The following is a 22,270-nucleotide window of genomic DNA, read 5'->3' on the forward strand; positions in this document are numbered from 1 at the left end:
TTTTGCTCCTCAAAGAAGCTCCGCAAGCTAAATCTGGGGGTCCGTTTATATGGGGGCTATAAGTAAAAGTGGTGCGATATGGCCCATTTGCAATACCATCTAACCTACATCAATAACAACTACTTGTGCCAAGTTTCAAGTCGATAGATGTTTCGTTCGGAAGTTAGCGTGATTTCAACAGACGGACGGACGGACATGCTTAGATCGACTCAGAAATTCACCACGATCCAGAATATATATATACTTTATGGGGTCTTAGAGAAATATTTCGATGTGTTACTAACGGAATGACAAAGTGGAGGATATAAAAATAATTCAATAATTTACTAAAAGATCGACAAATTTTTTTTGATTGAATCTATTTGAAAGACTTTTTATTGCATATTATTAAACTACCCAAATTTAATTCCCTGCATTTGACATTAAATGTGGAAATTTAAGATTGCAAATACAATAACCGAATACCGGGTAATTACGATTTTGAAAACATCGATTCTACCGAAATTTCCATCAATTCTCCCATCGACTGTTGTGTGCTGTCACATTAACACATTTTCTTTGCATGACTTGTGTATACTTAGCGTGTGAAGTGTGATGACGCAAATGTAACCAATGAATACATGTCCTTACGAATATCCTTGAAATGATTACAAACTGTGCTCTCTTCAAAAAGATATCAAAGAAAATGGGAAATTCAATTAAATCACTAGACATATTAGCGATAAACTGTTTTCTCGTCTAGGGTGGGTTAGGCATTACAAACAATATTCATGACTTGTCATGGTTTGAAATTATGTATTTTATTTCGCAAACATGTTATATTTTGCCGAATATATACAACATATTCCAAATGTTTTACCTTCCTGGTGCGATTCAGTGGCCAAATGGGCTCTATTTAAACACATGTAGTTTCCTACGTAATTTCTTTAAAATAATGAAATTTTAATTAAAATAAAGTTTATAATCTTTTCTTTAAATTTTTTTTTTCATTAAATTTAGGACACAAATTTTGTAAATTTGCATACCTCCATCAAAGGCCCATGTCTTTAAACTAAGGCTAATTTTCCTTAAAGTAAACAAACACATTTTTGATTTAAAGAAATTGTCCTTAAATTAACTGAAATATTGAAACTTTAGATTTAAGATAAAAACACTTCAAATATAGGCTAAGACTTATTTTGAGGATTTAGCGGCTTTGGTTTAAAGTTTTTTTTTGGAATTAAGAAAAAAAATTTGCTTTGCAGTATCCTCTATAATTTGGATTTTTAAACTGGCATTTGTTTGTACGTGAGTACCTTTATTAGTAAACCGCGAAAATAGAATGAAAAATTGATAAATGAGATCTGTATCCTAATTTAAATTTTATTGCATCTTTGGATCGGAATCAATACCAAAATCCTTAAGGGAAGGTCAAAATCTTTGGATCCAAGTAAACTTTTTTTGAGTGTATGTATACTTATTTATAAGTGTAGTAAAAATATACTACACAGTATTTTGAACTACGTTGTGCCAAAATTGAACTTAATTATACACCACATTTTTAGATTTCCACAAAGGGTTGTTAAAATCAGGAAAATTGAATGCCCTCGTGTACTTTTTAACAACAACTCACGAAATTAAAGGGTGATTTGTTAAGAGCTTGATAACTTTTTAAAAAAAAAACGCATAAAATTTGCAAAATCTCATCGGTTCTTTATTTGAAACGTTAGATTGGTCCATGACATTTACTTTTTGAAGATAATTTCATTTAAATGTTGACCGCGGCTGCGTCTTAGGTGGTCCATTCGGAAAGTCCAATTTTGGGCAACTTTTTCGAGCATTTCGGCCGGAATAGCCCGAATTTCTTCGGAAATGTTGTCTTCCAAAGCTGGAATAGTTGCTGGCTTATTTCTGTAGACTTTAGACTTGACGTAGCCCCACAAAAAATAGTCTAAAGGCGTCAAATCGCATGATGTTGGTGGCCAACTTACCGGTCCATTTCTTGAGATGAATTGTTCTCCGAAGTTTTCCCTCAAAATGGCCATAGAATCGCGAGCTGTGTGGCATGTAGCGCCATCTTGTTGAAACCACATGTCAACCAAGTTCAGTTCTTCCATTTTTGGCAACAAAAAGTTTGTTAGCATCGAACGATAGCGATCGCCATTCACCGTAACGTTGCGTCCAACAGCATCTTTGAAAAAATACGGTCCAATGATTCCACCAGCGTACAAACCACACCAAACAGTGCATTTTTCGGGATGCATGGGCAGTTCTTGAACGGCTTCTGGTTGCTCTTCACTCCAAATGCGGCAATTTTGCTTATTTACGTAGCCATTCAACCAGAAATGAGCCTCATCGCTGAACAAAATTTGTCGATAAAAAAGCGGATTTTCTGCCAACTTTTCTAGGGCCCATTCACTGAAAATTCGACGTTGTGGCAGATCGTAAGTCTATTCATGATGAAATGTCAAAGCATACTGAGCATCTTTCTCTTTGACACCATGTCTGAAATCCCACGTGATCTGTCAAATACTAATGCATGAAAATCCTAACCTCAAAAGAATCACCATTTACAACCTCTCATAGACGAAAAACAAGTAAGGAAAGTCTAAAGTCGGGCGGGGCCGACTATATTATACCCTGCACCACTTTGTAGATTTAAATTTTCGATACCATATCACATCCGTCAAATGTCAAAATTTAAGTTGGCTAATGCACTAGGGTGGAACACAATTTTAGTAAAAAATATGGGAAACATTTAAATCTGAAGCAATTTTAAGGAAACTTCGCAAAAGTTTATTTATGATTTATCACTCGATATATATGTATTAGAAGTTTAGGAAAATTAGAGTCATTTTTACAACTTTTCGACTAAGCAGTGGCGATTTAACAAGGAAAATGTTGGTATTTTGACCATTTTTGTCGAAATCAGAAAAACATACATATGGGAGCTATATCTAAATCTGAACCGATTTCAATCAAATTTGGCACAAATGACTATATTGCTAATTGTACTCCTAGTGCAAAATTTCAACCAAATTGGGTCAAAACTTTGGCTTCTAGGGCCATATAAGTCCATATCGGGCGAAAAATATATATGGAAGCTATATCTAAATCTGAACCGATTTCAATCAAATTTGGCACACATAACTATACTACCAATTGTACTCCTTGTGCAAAATTTCAAGCTAATCGGGATAAAACTCTGGCTTCTGGGTCCATATAAGTACATATCGGGCGAAAGATATATATGGGAGCTATATCTAAATCTGAATCGATTTAAACCAAATATGGCACGCATAGCTACAATGCTAAATCTACTCCCTGTGCGAAACTTCAACCAAATTGGGCCAAAACTCTGGCTTTTAGGACCATATTAGTCCATATCGGGCGAAAGATATATATGGGAGCTATATCTAAATCTGAACCGATTTCAATCAAATTTTGCACACTTTACTATACTACTAATTGTACTCCTAGTGCAAAATTTCAACCAAATTCGGCCAAAAATCTAGCTTCTGGGGCCATATAAGTCCATATCGGGCAAAAAATATATATGGGAGCTATATCTAAATCTGAACCGATTTCAATCAAATTTTGCACATTTGACTATACGACTAAGTCTTATGTTTGTACAAAATTTCAAGCAAATCGGTATAAAACTCTGGCTGCTGGGTCCATATTAGTGCATATCGGGCGAAAGATATATATGGGAGCTATATCTAAATCTGAACCGATTTCTTCCAAAATCAATAGGGTTCTATTCTGACCCAAATTAGGAATATGTGCCAAATTTGAAGGCTATTGGACTTAAATTGCGACCTAGACTTTGATCACAAAAATGTGTTCACAGACAGACGGACGGACGGACAGACGGACATGGTTATATCGACTCAGGGACCCACCCTGAGCATTATTGCCAAAGACACCATATGTCTATCTCGTCTCCTTCTGGGTGTTACAAACATATGCACTAACTTATAATACTCTGTTCCACAGTGTGGCGCAGGGTATAAATATGTGAAACATTTAAATCTGAAGCAATTTTAAGGAAACTTCGCAAAAGTTTATTTATGATTTATCGCTCGATATATATGTATTAGAAGTTTAGGAAAATTAGAGTCATTTTTTACAACTTTTGGACTAAGCAGTGGCGATTTTGCAAGGGGAATTTTGGTATTTTGACCATTTTTGTCGAAATCAGAAAAACATATATATGGGAGCTATATCTAAATCAGAACCGATTTCAACCAAATTTGGCACGCATATCTACAATGCTAATTCTACTCCCTGTGCAAAATTTCAACTAAATCGGAGCAAAAAAAAATGGCCTCTGTGGTCATATGAGTGTAAATTGGGCGAAAGCTATATATGGGAGATATATCTAAATCAGAACCGATTTCAACCAAATTTGGCACGCATATCTACAATGCTAATTCTACTCCCTGTGCAAAATTTCAACTAAATCGGAGTTAAAAATTGGCCTCTGTGGTCATATGAGTGTAAATCGGACGAAAGCTATATATGGGAGATATATCCAAATGTGAACCGATTTCAACCAAATTTGGCACGCATAGTTACAATGCCAATTCTACTCCCTATGCAAAATTTCAACTAAATCGGAGCAAAAAATTGGCCTATGTGGGCAAATGAGTGTAAATCGGGTGAAAGCTATATATGGGAGCTATATCTAAATCTGAACCGATTTGGCTGATATTTTGCAAGTTTTTCGAGACTCATAAAATATTCGGATATACGGAATTTGAGGAAGATCGGTTGATATACACGCCAATTATGACCAGATCGGTGAAAAAAATATATGGCAGCTAAATCTAAATCTGAACCGATTTTTTCCAAAATCAATAAGGATCGTCTTTGAGCCGAAACAGGACCCTATACCAAATTTTGGGACAATCGGACTAAAACTGCGAGCTGTACTTTGCACACAAAAATACACCAACAGACAGACGGACATCGCTAAATCGACTCAGAATTTAATTCTAAGCCGATCCGTATACTAAAAGGTTGGTCTATGATTACTCCTTCTTGGCGTTACATACAAATGCACAAACTTATTATACCCTGTACCACAGTACTGGTGAAGGGTATAATGAACTAAAAGTAAAGAAAAACTCATTGGCTTTAAATCATGACCATTTTAGCCATGCAGTAGTTCATTTTTACTATTTTCGGAAATCGTACGAAAATGTTCATATTCAACTTGTATTGAACCTTATACCCTGGTTTAGTTCATAAAATATTTGGGACATACTTAACAAAAGGAAAATTTCTTGGGCTACAAACAAATATTTTTTTCAATAAAAATAAGTTAAATTTAGTGTTAGTTTAACTACGGACATTTTTTTTGTTATATTATATTTAGACCATTTATTGTCCTAAATGCAATTCAAACAATTTGCTTGCCACGCTATAGATATCACTAATGGGTTATGAGAAATCAATGGCTGAGAACAAGCATAATAAATGTTCCATCATGTGTTCATCATTATAATCTTGACTATCATACTTCCTCCCAGTGGCTTCCATTGAAAAAACTATCCCATCTGGTCCTGGGCCTGTGTCTATGGCAAACAAGTTTATTGTCTGTTAAAAAATACATCAGCATCGACACCCAGCCACAATTGCGTGCAAAAGATTATGGTTATTAGTCTGGAATTGATCCATTAATGAAGAACGAACGGGGCGGGGGCACATAGATTGGGGGGAGGAGGGGTGAAGAAAGAGAGCGATGGAATTGCATGCCGCAAAAACTCGGTATCCAATCCAATTAGAGCCTCAACATAATTTTAACCCATTGAACATTTTAGTGGCGCGTACATTTCCGTTCAATTGATACGTTGTCGTATAGTTTCGATATCGTTGGCACCACAATAGTTCATATTGCAAGTAAATTAATAACTAAACACTAATCCACAGAAATCCACAAACATGCGTTGGAATATTTTACCGCGTCATATACTTGAGAGTTTTTGAATAAAAAAATTCTTTCAATTTCTTTATTTTAAAGAAAAATTTCCTTAGATTAATATTCTTTACCTTGGGCCCTTTGACATTAATATGACAATTTGTGTTGCAATTTTGTTGCATAGTGTAATTGAAGTAATCGCTTCAACAATGGCGGCAACGTCACCAATATTCATTATGGGCTACATAACGACTTTTGTTGTTGTTGTTGTTGGTATTTTGAACAATAAAAATTTATAGAGTTGTAGAAAAGTTGCGACATTCTTTTGAATTTATGCTGCTACAGCAGTAGAAAACTGTACACTGCTAATTACTACTACTCGTACTCAATTTCAATTAAGTTTTTCTTAAAATTGTTTACACAGAAAAAAAGCAAAATGTTTTATAGCAAGTATGAACTAACTCTTGCGAAAATTGCACTAAATTGTACTCCACATTTTGAGATTTCCACAAAGCGTTGTTAAAGCCAGGAATGCCCTGATGGACTTTTTAATTGCAATTCACAAATACGCCCTCTCACAGAAGAAAAAATTACTTAAAAGCAAAGAAAAAAATCATACTGTAGTTCTTTCTTACTATTTGCTAGTTCATATTAAACTTATGTGTACGGTCATTGAATTCTATATTCAAGTTTAGTTCATAAAATATTTGGGACATACTTAAAAAGAGGAAAATTTCATTGGGTCGTGGAAAATTTTGAAAAAAAATAAATAAAATTTAACTACAGAGAAATATTTGTTTTTTTGCAATAAGAATAAATTAAATTTTGCATTAGCTTAGCTGCGGATTTTTTTTTCGGTGCATCTATTGCATTTGGTGTTATTTTAGCTGTTCCTACTACATCGTTGTCGAGTTAGGGTTTATACACAACGATAGCGATAGGCGAACACTTCTTTACGTAAAAAAATCATGAACGACATGCTCACTTCAAAACGATCCGTTCATGAAAGTGAATAAACACACATGTGGTGTCAAACGGAGAACAGATGGTGTCCTTCTGACAACGAAAAGATGACACCATAGATTAGGTTAGGTATCAGTACCCGAAGTATCAGGCTCACTTAGACTATTCAGCCCATTGGGATACCGCATTGGTGAACTTCTCTCTTATCACTGAGTGATGCCCGATTCCATGTTAAGCTCAATGACAAGGGACCTCCTTTTTATAGCCGTTTCCGAACGGCAGTAAAACCACTTAGAGAAGCTTTGAAACACTCAGAAATGTCCCCAGCATTACTGAGGTGGGATAATCCACCGCTGAAAAACTTTTTGATGTTCGGCCGAAGCACGAATCGAACCCACCACCTTGTGTATGCAAGGCGGGCATGCTCACCATTGCACCACGATGGCTACCCATGACAACATGTGTTGTCAACTGGGTTGCCATTTTGGTCCGATCGGACCATAATTGGTCCCAACAATTATTAAATTTTAAATTTGGTCCGAATTTGGTTGATATTGGTCCATTTTCGCCAAATCGGTAATTTTTCAAAATTTTGACACAATTTTCTGTAGAAATAAAATTTTAACAAAATTTTCTATAGAAATAAAATTTTTCCAAAATTTTGTACAGAAATAAACAGAAAAAAATTGTATAGATACAAAACTATGCAAAAACTTTGTAAGAATTTTATACAGAAATAACATTTTTCGTAACTTTCTATAGAAATAAAATTTTGACAAAATTTTCTATAGAAATGGAATTTTGACAAACATTTTCTAAATAAATGAAATTTTGACAAAATTTTCTATAGAAATAATATTTTGACAACATTTTCTATAGAAATAGAATTTTGACAAAATTTTCTATAGAAATAAAATTTTGACAAAATTTTCTATAGAAATAAAACTTTGAAAAAAAATTCTACAGAAATAAAACGTTGAAAAAAATTTCTATAGAATTAAAATTTGGATGAAATTTTCTATAGAAGTAAAATTTGGATAAAATTTTCTATAGAAATAAAATTTTTATGAAATTTTCTGTAGAAATAAAATGTTTACAAAATTTTCTATAGAAATAAATAGAAATGAAAATTTGACAAAATTTTCTATCGAAGTAAAATTACGGAAAATTTTAACTTTTAAATTATATTAATTTAATTTGGAAAAATGGTCCGCTGCACAGTGGTCGATCCCTTTGGCCAAAAATAAAAAAATCAAAGTTAGAAATTTTTCAAAAAATGTGGCATCACTGTTTCTTATGCAAACAAGGTTTTACAATGTGTATTTGTTTTTGTTTTATTCCATCTGTACTCTTTAAGAACGGCTTCAAAAGAGAGAGCAAGTAAGCAGTTGGTTTTTGAAGTGTGAAAAAGTATAAAATTAAGTGCACTTTTAAATAAATAAAACAAAAGAAAGAAAAATTATATCGAAATGAATATTGAACTAAATGGTATTAACTATATTTTAAAATAAAAAAAATGTATAAAACTTGTTTTAAATTTGTTATAAAATCAATTTTTGTCAGTCTCATTGTTTCGTGTTCGTTCGTTCTTATATGTAAGTTTTATGTAGAGTTTTAGTTGTGTTCCCCCCTGACGTCTCCAATAGGATTTTTTGTGGTTTATTAGTTAATATTTCAAGACTCTAAATTGATAAAAAAAATCAGCTGCTTTCTTTTGCCCCCCTTTGTGTTATTTCCCTAATACCGAAGCGGTCTTGTTTCTCTATACCCACATATGAATTTTTGTGTGGTGTTTGTTAACACTAGTTTACACTGAAAATCTACATTTGATGACTTTTCTTATGTATTTTGATCTGTTGAATTTGAAAATGAAGGTTAAAAAATTTTTTATGAAACCGTTTTTTGAGATATCCCGTTATTTTTAGTTTTTCTGACTTTTTTCGCTAAACAGCCTCGAGCTAGAAATGTCCGATTACATCGTTGTTTGTACTTGAATGCAAGGTATTGCGATGTCGAACAAACGTGTATAATAAGATCTATGATAAGTTAAGTGGCTCAAAATATATCGATGAAAATAGGGCGAATTTTCAAAACAATCTTGTTTTAAAACTTCATGAAAATCGGATAAAAACTACTGCCCTTGGTGTAAAATCGTGAGATCGGTCTATACGTGGGCTGTACCAACACATGGGCTGATTCACCTCATTTCCGTTACATCTATTTGTGATCTTAAAATAATTCTAGATTTTAAATTTAGGCAAATCGGATAGAAAGTACGTTTTCTAGAAGCCCGGAAGATCGGTATATATAGGGGCTATACCAACACAAGAACCTATAACCATAATTTTCTTCACACTTATTTGTGGTCCTAAAATACCTCTGTATTTCAAGTTTAAGGCAAATCGGGTAAAAAATACGGTTTCTAGAAGCCCAAGAAGTAAAATCGGGATATCGGTCTATATGGGGGCTATATAAATACATGGACCGATAGACACAATTTTTGGCACTCCTATTTGCGGTCCTAAAATACCTCCAGATTTCCAATTTCAGGGAAATCGGATAGAAACTATGGTTCCTAGAAGATCAAGAAATAAAATTGGGAGATCGGTCTATATGGGGGCTATACCATAACATGGACTGATACTCACAATTTTTAGCATACCTACGTTTGGTCCTTATATATCTTTAGATTTCAATTTTCAGCCAAATCAGATAGAAAATAAAGTTTCTAGAAGCCCAAGAAGTAAAATCGGGAGATCGGTCTATATGGGGGGCTATACCATAACGACATCAATCAATCCCATTTTATCATTAAATAGTCCTGACATAATTATAAAGCCGTGACCGAAGTTTCACGATGATACCTACACTGGAAGTATTTTTGGCCGCTAACTCCATATAGCACCGACCACTGTGCGCTGGTACGAATTTTGATACAATTTTGGAAAAATGTTGGTCCAAAATAAAAATTCATTGTGGCAACGCTGGTTGTCAAAACAACAACCAGCATTCATGATCTGAAAACGAAATGGTTACGAATTAAAAAAAAAAATTAAATAAAAATAAAAAAATCCCCTACCGTGAATCGAACTTGGATTGCCTGCACGCTATGGCACCACCGACGGATTTGCCATAAGAACGTCTAATGAATATTTTAAGACTTTTCATAGCCAAAGAAAAACGAAAGCCGTTCATGAAATCGTAAACGCCCGTGGTTGGAACCGTTTTCACGATTTTGCGTGAGCGTTTCCGTTTCCATTTTGTTACCGTCCGTTCACGATTTGAGAACGGAATTTTTTCTATTAGTATAAGGCAAACTAAATCCGTATATGAATATTCGTTTCATCTTCACCTATATGTGAAAAATAGGAAGTTATATACGAATAGGAAGTTATTTGCGATATAATCCTCCACAGAAATTGACATAAATTGACCAAATGAAGCTCATAAGAAATAAAGAGAAACGTTATCACTGTGCTCAAATGGAAAAAGAGGGGCCTCTCTGCAGATTTTTTGGCAAACCGTTTTTATACCAATGGAGATCCACTGTTTCAGTGTATCTTTGGTTAAAATTTGGCTTTTCTCTCTCTCTACCAGTTTGGCCAATTCATATAAATTTCTATAGAGGAGTATGTATAGAACTCATTTTTCACATATAGGTGACTCTGAAGCAAATCATCATATAGCGATTTATTTTCCCTTACATTGTTTATGTGTATTTCTTCATGGGTTTATATATGTGTGTGTGTGTAAATACAACCATAGGGATAGACGGTAGGTTAGGTTAAAGTGGCAGCCCGATTAAGTTTCAGGCTCACTTAGACTATTCAGTCCATTGTGATACTTGCTTACGTGAATTTCTTATGGGAAACCCAAAATCCCCGACGGAATACCTTGACGGCTAGCGGAGTCTCGCCAAATTAAAATATATTCTAATCACGGTTGCTACAGTTGGTAGAATTATACCAAAAATGGCAGATTTTTTACTCTTTGGTACTTTGGTAGGATTCTTAATGTTTTCATAAATTTTTCCAAAATATTCCTTTCCAACTAAGAGATTGTTCAATATCCTATAGAAATAAAACTTTGGGCAAATTTTCTATACAAATAAAATTTTGAGAAAATTTTCTATAGATATAAAATTTTGAGAAATTTCTCTATAGATATAAAATTTTGAGAAAATTTTCTATAGATATAAAATTTTGAGAAATTTTTCTATGGAAATGAATTTTTGAGAAAATTTTCTATAAAAATAAAATTTTGACAAAATTTTCTATAAAAATAACTTTTTGACAATTTTTTCTTAAGAAACAAAATTTTGACAAAATTTTCTATAGAAATAAAATTTTCCATAGATATAAATTTTTGAGAAATTTTTCTATATAAATGAATTTTTGAGAAATTTTGCTATAGAAATAAATTTTTGAGAAAATTTTCTATGAAAATAAAATTTTGACAAAATTTCATAAATGAAATTATAAAGGGTGATTCTTTTGAGGTTAGGATTTTCATGCATTAGTATTTGACAGATCACGTGGGATTTCGGACATGGTGTCAAAGAGAAAGATGCTCAGTATGCTTTGACATTTCATCATGAATAGACTTACGATCTGCCACAACGTCGAATTTTCAGTGAATGGGCCCTAGAAAAGTTGGCAGAAAATCCGTTTTTTTATCGACAAATTTTGTTCAGCGATGAGGCTCATTTCTGGTTGAATGGCTACGTAAATAAGCAAAATTGCCGCATTTGGAGTGAAGAGCAACCAGAAGCCGTTCAAGAACTGCCCATGCATCCCGAAAAATGCACTGTTTGGTGTGGTTTGTACGCTGGTGGAATCATTGGACCGCATTTTTTCAAAGATGCTGTTGGACGCAGCGTTACGGTGAATGGCGATCGCTATCGTTCGATGCTAACAAACTTTTTGTTGCCAAAAATGGAAGAACTGAACTTGGTTGACATGTGGTTTCAACAAGATGGCGCTACATGCCACACAGCTCGCGATTCTATGGCCATTTTGAGGGAAAACTTCGGAGAACAATTCATCTCAAGAAATGGACCGGTAAGTTGGCCACCAAGATCATGCGATTTGACGCCGTTAGACTATTTTTTGTGGGGCTACGTCAAGTCTAAAGTCTACAGAAATAAGCCAGCAACTATTCCAGCTTTGGAAGACAACATTTCCGAAGAAATTCGGGCTATTCCGGCCGAAATGCTCGAAAAAGTTGCCCAAAATTGGACTTTCCGAATGGACCACCTAAGACGCAGCCGCGGTCAACATTTAAATGAAATTATCTTCAAAAAGTAAATGTCATGGACCAATCTAACGTTTCAAATAAAGAACCGATGAGATTTTGCAAATTTTATGCGTTTTTTTTAAAAAAAGTTATCAAGCTCTTAACAAATCACCCTTTAGTTGCTTCTACGTTTGTTTTATTACAAAATGTTTATATAAGATCTTAAAAAAAAATTAATAGTGCGCATGTATTAAGCATACACACATGCCATATTCGTTGGTCAAAAATGACAATGATCGTATTACACTGAAAGGAAACTTTCTGTTCTGAGGAATAACATTAAAAAAACACTTTTCTTTAATTTTTTTTTTATGCAAATGAAAATCCCTACAATAAATTGATTTCAAACCACTATTTTCTATTTTGATTTTCTTTTAATGAATTTCGGTAAGATTGTCTAAATTTTTCATTTATATTGCTCCAAAAAAAAAAAAATTTCACAATTTAGGCCAGTATTAAGTTGGCATTATCGGGTTAAATTTCCCAATTTTTTACGAGTACTTTTCTTTCATACTTGATTGATGACATTTCAATTAAAAGTATAATTGGATCAATTACTTTCGGAACACAAAAAAAATATTTTTTTGTGTTCCTTTTGCAGAAAATAAATATTTTCAATTGTTGCATTTGATCATTCCCCATGAAGTCATAATAAAATTTGCAACGGCAAAATTTTGTTTTATTTTGTGTTTGCAGATTTATTTTGCATTTTAGCGGCTAAACTTGAACTAAGTGCATATCTTTACAATGATATTTTTAGTTATTGCAAAGATGTTGTTATTAACGAAACATTTGTAACATGATATTAATTAATAATTTCATTGTAATCTTTACCAATTTCCTTATGCCAAACATTTCTTTGGCACAATTTTATTGAAGGATTCTTTATGTGTACCATGTAGTTGTTTATGCCATGAAAAATTTTGGCAATAAAAACAAACCGGAACAAGCCTTTATTTTTCCAGTGTTTTTCTCGCATTGTACTTATATTTTCAAAGTGTAATTTTTTGCACCTGACTTTTTAACTCTATAAAAAAAGCACAACTTGACGTTGTAACACTAAACAGCTACGTAAATCTAGATATGCAATTGGTACAACCAAATGCTGCTATTTTTCTATACAACCCACGCTAAATGTGATCGAACAGTCTCAGTCTAAAGAATTATTATTGTGGTATATGGGAAAATGCAAACGAAAAACCAACAATAGTCTTATTTCTTAAAAAAAAAAAAAAAAAACACATGAAAATTATTTAAAATTACAAATTCTATAAATAAATATTTGTAGACCATAATAATTATAATTATTAAAAAATAAAATAAACTAATAATTGGAATAATTAATATTTTAACTAATAACTTAAAAATTTTCAATAATTTTCTTAGCTGACTTGGTTTTTTAATTAAAAAAATAATTGTATCAGTTAACTTCGATTATTGACAATGCCTTAAGTTTCAGTCAATTTCTTAATTGTAAATATTTTTGTAACTCTTGATTATTTTATTTATTTTACAAATATATTGACTTTTGTATTGAAAATAGTAATAAGGTATTCGTGTAATAACGATTTTTTGTTTTTTTGGACATATCATATTCGAAAAATGATTGATAACAAAAGACATTTCTTTCTACTAAATAATTTTCTATTTTCTTTCTAATAAATAATTTTTCTATAAGATTTCTTCTACAGCTACTGATTGTACTTAAAATTATTCGAAACAAGTAAATTTTAAATAAATTAAATAAACAATAGAAAAACTATACTTAACATTGCAGAAAAAAGAAGCTAACATAGTAATCTGATCAGAAATTAATCAATATTAAATAGAAAATTATTTATCCTGTGTTCTAGTCATTAAAAAAATAAAAAATAAAATACTATACAGATTATATTCTTTTACAATTAAAACGACATATCCATCTTTTAGTTAACAGCCACATACTGTAGTTCCCCCTGAGCACTTAAGAAACACTACAACATCACTGAAGTCCAATCAAAACAACCTTTGGAATGTTGTTTTGTAAATAAATCATGTTATTGTGATCGTTATTGATTCTAAAAATAAACATAGAACTTTACTCAAATCTTATCTGGAATGTAAAGAAGAAGGCAAACAAATAATACAAATGGAAAAAATCTATCATAACAATTTTAAACGGTTTTTTTCGGTTTCATTAGGCTTTTGGCCAAAAATTAGCATACAAAATTAAACACAAAAAAAGGGCATTAATGATGTAATACAGGTTTCCTAAATTACGATTAATATTTTATAGTAAATCTTACAGCTTAATCTATTGCTTTAAATATTTATACTCTTGTCTATGAGAATATATTTAAATAAAGTATAAATAGTAACACAATGTTTTGATAAAGTTTAGTGTACTTTTTACTACGACACAAATCTTAATACACACGTAGGTCTGTTTTCTTCATTTTATACCAAAATCCTTCTTAAACGTGTTAAGTAAAAATCAAATTAAATTTGAAATTATGTTTTGAAAAGATGTCGGAAATATTTTAAATTAAAGCCATTTTTATGCAAATCCATGCATTTATTATTTATCGGACGTTATTAATATCTTAATACACTTGAGGTATAGGTATATTTGAGGCATTTTTACATTTTTTCTACTCAGATGTGGCGTTATACAAGAATATGGGCTAGATGAACCGATTTGGATCAAAAGTGACCCCACTATGAAAGAAAATGACAAAATTTTCTATAGATACAAAGCTTTGACAAAACTTTCTATAGAAATAAAATTTTTGACAAAATTTTCTATAGAAATAAAATCTTGACAAAATTTTCTATAGAAATAAAATTTTAACAAAATTTTCTAAAGGAATAAAATTTTGACAAAATTTTCTATAGAAATAAAATTTTGACAAAATTTTCTATAGAAATAAAATTTTGACAAAATTTTCTATAGAAATAAAATTTTGACAAAATATTCTATAGAAATAAAATTTTGACAAAATTTTCTATAGAAATAAAATTTTGACGAAATATTCTATAGAAATAAAATGTTGATAAAATTTTCTATAAAACTAAAATTTTGACAAAATTTTCTACAGAAATAAAATATTGACAAAATTTTCTACAGAAATAAAATGTTGACAAAATTTTCTATAGAATTAAAACTTTGACAAAATTTTTTTTTTTTGAAATAAAATTTTGACAAAATTTTCTATAGAAATAAAATTTTGACAAAATTTTCTACAGAAATAAAATTTTGACAAAATTTTCTATAGAAATAAAATTTTGACAAAATTTTTTTTTTTTGTCAAAATTTTCCATAGCAATACAATTGGACAACATTTTCTATAGAAATAAAAGTTTGCCAAATTTTCTATAGAAATAATATTTTGACAAAATTTTCTATAGAAATAAAATTTTGACAAAATTGTCTATAGAAATAAAATTTTGACAAAATTTTCTACAGAAATAAAATTTTGACAAAATTTTCTATAGAAATAAAATTTTGACAAAATTTTCTATAGAAATAAAATGTTGACAAAATTTTCTATAAAAATAAAATTTTGAAAAAAATGTTCTATAGAAATAAAATTTTGACAAAATTTTCTATAGAAATAAAATTTTGACAAAATTATCTATAGAAAGGAAATTTTGAAAAAAATTTCTATAGAAATAAAATTTTGACAAAATTTTCTATAGAAATAAAATTTTGACAACATTTTCTATAGAAATAAAATTTTGGCAAAATTTTCTATAGAAATAAAAGTTTGACAAAATTTTCTATAGAAATAAAATTTTGACAAAATTTTCTAAAGAAATAAAATTTTGACAAAATTTTCTATAGAAATAAAATTTTGACAAAATTTTCTATAGAAATAAAACTTTGACGAAATATTCTATAAAAATAAAATTTTGACAAAATTTTCTATAGAAATAAAATTTTGACAAAATTGTCTATACAACTAAAATTTTGACAAAATTTTCTATAGAAATAAAATTTTGACAAAATTGTCTATAGAAATAAAATTTTGACAAAATTTTATATAGAAATAAAATTTTAACAAAATTTTCTATAGAAATAAAATTTTGACAACATTTGCTATAGAAATAAAATTTTGACAAAATTTCTACAGAAATAAAAGTTTGACAAAATCTTCTATAGAAATAAAATTTTGACAAAATTTGCTATAGAAATAAAATTTTGACAAAATTTTCTATAGAAATTAAATTTTGAGAAATTTTGCTATAGAAATAAAATATTGACAAAATATTCTATAGAAATAAAATTTTGAGAAAATATTCTATAGAAATAAAAGTTTGAGAAAATATTCTATAGAAATAAAATTTTGGCAAAATAAGATTTTTTGCTTGGTTGTTTATTAGGTAAAATTTCCCCCAATTTTGGTAGATTATTTTTGGCTCGAGTGGCAACCGTGGTAACAGGACCGATGTCCATTATTTCAAAAGTTGTTGAAATAATGGACATCGATCCAGAATTTGCACCTATGTTATTTTTAAGGTGCGATGCGAATATTTGACCAAAGATATATTGTATTTTTAATTTTTTTATGAATTTTAATAAATTGAAACGCTTGTCTGAAACGTTTGAGCTCAAAAAGAAGGTATTTAGTATATTTTTTTTTATTTATAGCCCAAAGATTGATTTTGCAGAGATAAATTCCCAATAGTAATCGGATATAATTGAAATAACAATTTAACCAAAGATCAAAGCTCAAAGCTATACAATTTAAAACAAAAGCAAATATACAAAGAAAAATGCAAAAAAAAAAAAAATAAATGGATAAATCTTTAATTTAATAGCTGAAAACATTAAAATATCAGCAACAGAAAAAACAACAAAACAAATCTTTTTTTGTATTTGCTCTTGGTTCTTGTGAAAAGGGATGTGGATTTTTGTTGTTGGAAAATTGTATGCACATTGTTTACTTACACCGACTTGATATAGAATTCTCACATCGTTTGGGGAATGAGAGCCAGCTCCGGCGACTATATTACTACTCCCTGGAGCTCCTCCACCTGAGCTTGGTGGTAATTTATGATTTCCTGTTTGATCATTATGGTTTTCTTGTTGCTGCTGCAGTATATCCAACATTTGTCGCGATCTCCTGCGATCTAATTGATTTGTTGTTGTACTCGATGACGACGATGATGTTATTTTCGTTGTCGTCGTCGATGTGGCGGCTCCAGCATGGTCAATTGCTACCTCCATTGGCCCTGTTAAGGTTGTTTTCGCTGTATCCTGAGATGATAGCATCTTTAATTCAGGCTCATATATTGCCGGCATTTGATGATGCTGACTTGGAGGCTGTCTCTGATTATGAGTGTGCATATTACTACTGGCACCGGAGAGGAAATGTTGTTGTTGATTACCACTAATGGTGGAATATTCCAGATTTTTATGCTTCAAATCATTGCCACCTGCTGAGTTCGGAGTTAACTCGTAGACTTCCAATGGTAGACGCGTGCTATAGCAGGCATTTATTAAATGTGTCACTAGCATGAATATCGTTAAACTCAACATTTTCTGTTGCCGATTGTAGTGTTGTAGCTGACAATGGACTGAATGTTGTCGTGTGATGAAATTTGTATATAGAAGAATTCGGTATTCTCTCTGGGGAAAGCAGAAAGCCACTCTGTATTTAGGGATTTAGTTTGAGATTTTTGGTTGTTTTTTTTTCGAACTAGGTCGGGTTGCTCTTTTCAGATTTTTGTTTACTTTTAATATTGCCAATGAAGTGTATAATGGACCCTTTCAATTATATTGTCGCTCTTACTCGCTGCTTGACTATTTGCTATTAGCTGGTAGTTGTACACCTTGAGCTTTTTTTCTATATGGCTTTATAGCAAAATAATTTTAACTCAAAAGACCAAACAAACAAAAACAACAAATAAAAAAGAACAGTAAACTTTGCAGTTTACAAATATTTGTTCTGTTGATTGTTCTGCTGTTGAATTTAGTATTTTTCGTTGATTTTTATTTTCTATAGGTTGCCAAAGTTTTCAACAGCCTCAAAGTTTTGTTCGATGACTTGTTCACATATAAATTTTTAATCTTATTTATTTAAGTTTGTTTTTTGTTTTTACTGCTCAACTTTTCTCTTTGTTACATTTCAGGATTTTGTTTTGCACTGATATAACTTTTTGGGTGATTTTTTTTTATTTTTACTAGTTGAGAAGAAAAGAACACAACGTTACCATTTCCTATTCTTCTATTCCATATTCCACAAATATTTCCTGTATGCCTATTTACTAATTAATTATGAATGTTTATTTGGACCTCAACAATTTAAGCAGAGCTTAATATGATTTAATGAACTCTAAGTAAATTTTTACCTTAAGATAATTTAATTTAATTAAATAAAAATAATTTATACCATTTTTATTTCATACGAAATTTTTATAAAACAAATGAAAACTTTTACAATTAAGATGAAATCTATCAATGAAGCTTTTTTATACCCACCACCATAGGATGGGGGTATATTAACTTTGTCATTCCGTTTGTAACACATCGAAATATTGCTCTAAGACCCCATAAAGTATATATATTCTGGGTCGTGGTGAAATTCTGAGTCGATCTGAGCATGTCCGTCCGTCCGTCCGTCTGTAGAAATCACGCTAACTTCCGAACGAAACAAGCTATCGACTTGAAACTTAGCACAAGTAGTTGTTATTGATGTAGGTCGGATGGTATTGCAAATGGGCCATATCGGTCCACTTTTACGTATAGCCCCCATATAAACGGACCCCAAAATTTGGCTTGCGAGGCCTCTAAGAGAAGGAAATTTCATCCGATCCGGCTGAAATTTGGTACATGGTGTCAGTATATGGTCTCTTACAACCATGCAAAAACTGGTCCACATTGGTTCATAATTATATATAGCCCCCATATAAACCGATCCCCCGATTTGGCTTGCGAGGCCTCTAAGAGAAGCAAATTTCATCCGATCCGGCTGAAATTTGGTACATGGTGTTAGTATATGGTCTCTAACAACCATGCAAAAATTGGTGCACATCGGTCCATAATTATATATAGCCCCCATATAAACCGATCCCCCGATTTGGCTTGCGAGGCCTCTAAGAGAAGCAAATTTCATCCGATCCGGCTGAAATTTGGTACGTGATGTTAGTATATGGTCTCTAACAACCATGCAAAAATTGGTCCACATCGGTTCATAATTATATATATAGCCCATATAAACCGATCACCACATTTGACCTCCAGAGCCCCTTGGAAGAGCAAATATATATATATATATATATATATATATATATATATATATATATATATATATATATATATATATATATATATATATATATATATATATATATATATATATATATATATATATATATATATATATATATATATATATATATATATATATATATATATATATATATATATATATATATATATCTTGAAAATATGGAGTAACCAGATAATCTTTTTCTCATTAAAATTTTATTTGAATTACAAAACTATTAACAATTTATTTGAACAAAAATTAATCGTATTATTATTTCATGAGAAGTCCTTCTTTTCACCTATTTGTTGTTCGCACGGCTCAGGTTTCAAATTTATATACGCTTTTTAATATTTATAAAATGCTGTTCATATTAAACCCTTTAATTAATTTCATATCATATCATATCATATCATATCATATCATATCATATCATATCATATCATATCAAATCATATCATATCATATCATATCATATCATATCATATCATATCATATCATATCATATCATATCATATCATATCATATCATATCATATCATATCATATCATATCATATCATATCATATCATATCATATCATATCATATCATATCATATCATATCATATCATATCATATCATATCATATCATATCATATCATATCATATCATATCATATCATATCATATCATATCATATCATATCATATCATATCATATCATATCATATCATATCATATCATATCATATCATAATTAATTAATTTCATACATCATAAAATTAATATAATTTAATTTATGTAATTAAATTTATATTATTTTTATTAGTCCATATTGGCTTGTTCGTTTGGGGCTCAGAAACTATTGTGGAATACGGATCCAGATAGGAACCAATTGCTCAGGTCCCACGTATTAAGAATTTGTGTAAGAGAATAATTTCTCAATAATTTTAATATTTTTTTATATGTTTTCTCCAAATTATTTTTCGCTATTTTTGTGTTATTTTTTATTTTAACGTAAATTTTGCTGTGGTGGCAATCACATATTTTCACTATAAGCTGGTTTTTGAGGTTTTCAACAACTTTTTGTTTTTGTAATAATGTAAAGTGGTTGTTGTTGTTGTTGCTTGATCGTTACATTTTATTTTGGCTTCGATCGATTCATGAAAATTCCACAAACACTATTCGAACACGATACATAATCAAGCAACTTTGTTAGTGAAGTTTCAAGTTTTTTTTTGCGTTTTGGTTTGTATTTGTTTTACATTGTATTTTTTGTTTTTTTTTTTTTTTTTGTAAACCTATCAGAATTGCTGGTGTTGTTTTTCTTCTTCTTCAATTCATTGATGCTGTACTACTACACTACTCTGACTACTTTTGTGTGAAACTGTGCCTATGTGGTTGCTGTAGTAGAGCGGCACCAATGTGCTGTTTTTTTTATCCGCATATATTTTTCTCCACTTTTTTACGGCTCCCTCAATGGGGTTTGCTTTTGCACTGAGTATGTTGTTAACATTCATTCATTCATAAAATCAAATTCATTCATTCATTAAAATACAACGTAAAACACGATGGATGGTAGTGCTATTATGGTCGTCATGTTTTACTGTGAGTGTGTATGTGTGTGTGTTTTTTTTTGGCATTTCAAACCTTTTGCACAGAGTACGCGCGCGCTCAGTTACACAAGTTTTATTTTGCTTAGTGCCGAGAGGCAGGAAATATGTATGGGTGTGGGCCAAATACTAGTCATGTACATACGCACACACAAATGCACACATTGGCTGTTTTGTGTAAATACGAAGTAGTCGAGTATTTTGCGATATTTGCGAGCGCGAATGCGAGATTACCAATGAAACCAGTCAGGTCAACTAGACAAGAAGTTTTTGTTTTCGCGATATTTATTCTATACAACGAACATAACATTAGGTTTTTTATTCACATATTCACAGAATATAACATTCCTTTTTACACTAAATATTTTTATTTTATTTCTCCTTTTTTATGGTTTCATATGTAGACCCAATTATTTCGTGTTTTTTTTTAATATTTTCCTTGGGATTTAGCAAATATTTACTTTTAATTTTATTACTTATAACCTATTTTATTTGCATACGAAATTATATTGGTTATACACATTCCCACATATACAAAAATAAACAGAAAATAATTGATTTCGATTGAATACATGTTGTCGGTCGGTGGTCGGCACGGTTTGGAGCAAACACAAAAACAATACGAAAACTGCAACGACGTCTTACATTTTGAGGGGGCAACACGTTTTTCCGTTAAACTAAATGGGTTTTGTTGTTTTCTTTGCTCTTTTTTTTTGGTTTTTCTCCACTACCAATTCATATGACGTTACTTTTCAAACTGATCGCATCAACTGAAATGTATTGAAATTTTTACAAACAGTACAAGTTGTTTATGTCACACACATTCACATAATCGAAGAATACTATTCATGCTGTATCTCTCTCAATAACTCCGCTCTAACTCACACACACTCACATACTCACTAAGGCCCATTCATCTAGAAATTTGAAAATATTGTTTAAGATTCTCTCTCTCTCTCTCTGCTCACATATTTTTTATGTGGCATTTTATTGAAGAACTTGAATGAAAACCAATACAACATTGAATTTTAATTAAGAGTACGGCAGTGTGTGTGCATATATGCTGTGAGAGTCCTCTCACCTGTTTGCTATGCTAATTCTCATGCTCTCACACTCTATAAAGTATTGTAACTACTGGTGGGTTTTATGGGTTCAGTACTCATTGTTTTTTTTTTTCAAACTGGCGAATGAGCGAGAGAGTATATGCGCCTATGGTTAAAAGTATCTAACAGATAATTTAGCAAGACAAGTACAACAGTAGCTGACAT

At 31.0% G+C, this 22,270-nt stretch overlaps 1 protein-coding gene across 4 annotated transcripts in view; it reads right to left on the minus strand.

Annotated features, from left to right (window-relative positions):
• aos (protein argos) overlaps positions 1 to 21,764 on the minus strand; it is a 113,458-nt gene extending 91,694 nt beyond the window's left edge. Inside the window, exons 1-2 of one of the 4 annotated variants that reach the window (XM_075305202.1) lie at positions 21,648 to 21,764; positions 17,094 to 18,328 (exon numbers count right to left, since the gene is read on the minus strand). In XM_075305202.1, coding sequence (XP_075161317.1) covers positions 17,094 to 17,684 — 591 coding nt within the window. In that variant the 5' untranslated portion in view covers positions 17,685 to 18,328; positions 21,648 to 21,764. Of the gene's footprint in view, positions 1 to 17,093; positions 18,329 to 20,690; positions 20,879 to 21,574 lie in introns of those variants that run through there. The other 3 variants (XM_075305203.1, XM_075305204.1, XM_075305205.1) reach the window with 3 other exon arrangements.
• Between the last annotated feature and the right edge of the window lie 506 nt (positions 21,765 to 22,270).

Source organism: Haematobia irritans, chromosome 4 (genome assembly GCF_050003625.1).
Source record: "Haematobia irritans isolate KBUSLIRL chromosome 4, ASM5000362v1, whole genome shotgun sequence".
In the NCBI taxonomy this organism is placed as follows: Eukaryota; Metazoa; Arthropoda; class Insecta; order Diptera; family Muscidae; genus Haematobia; species Haematobia irritans.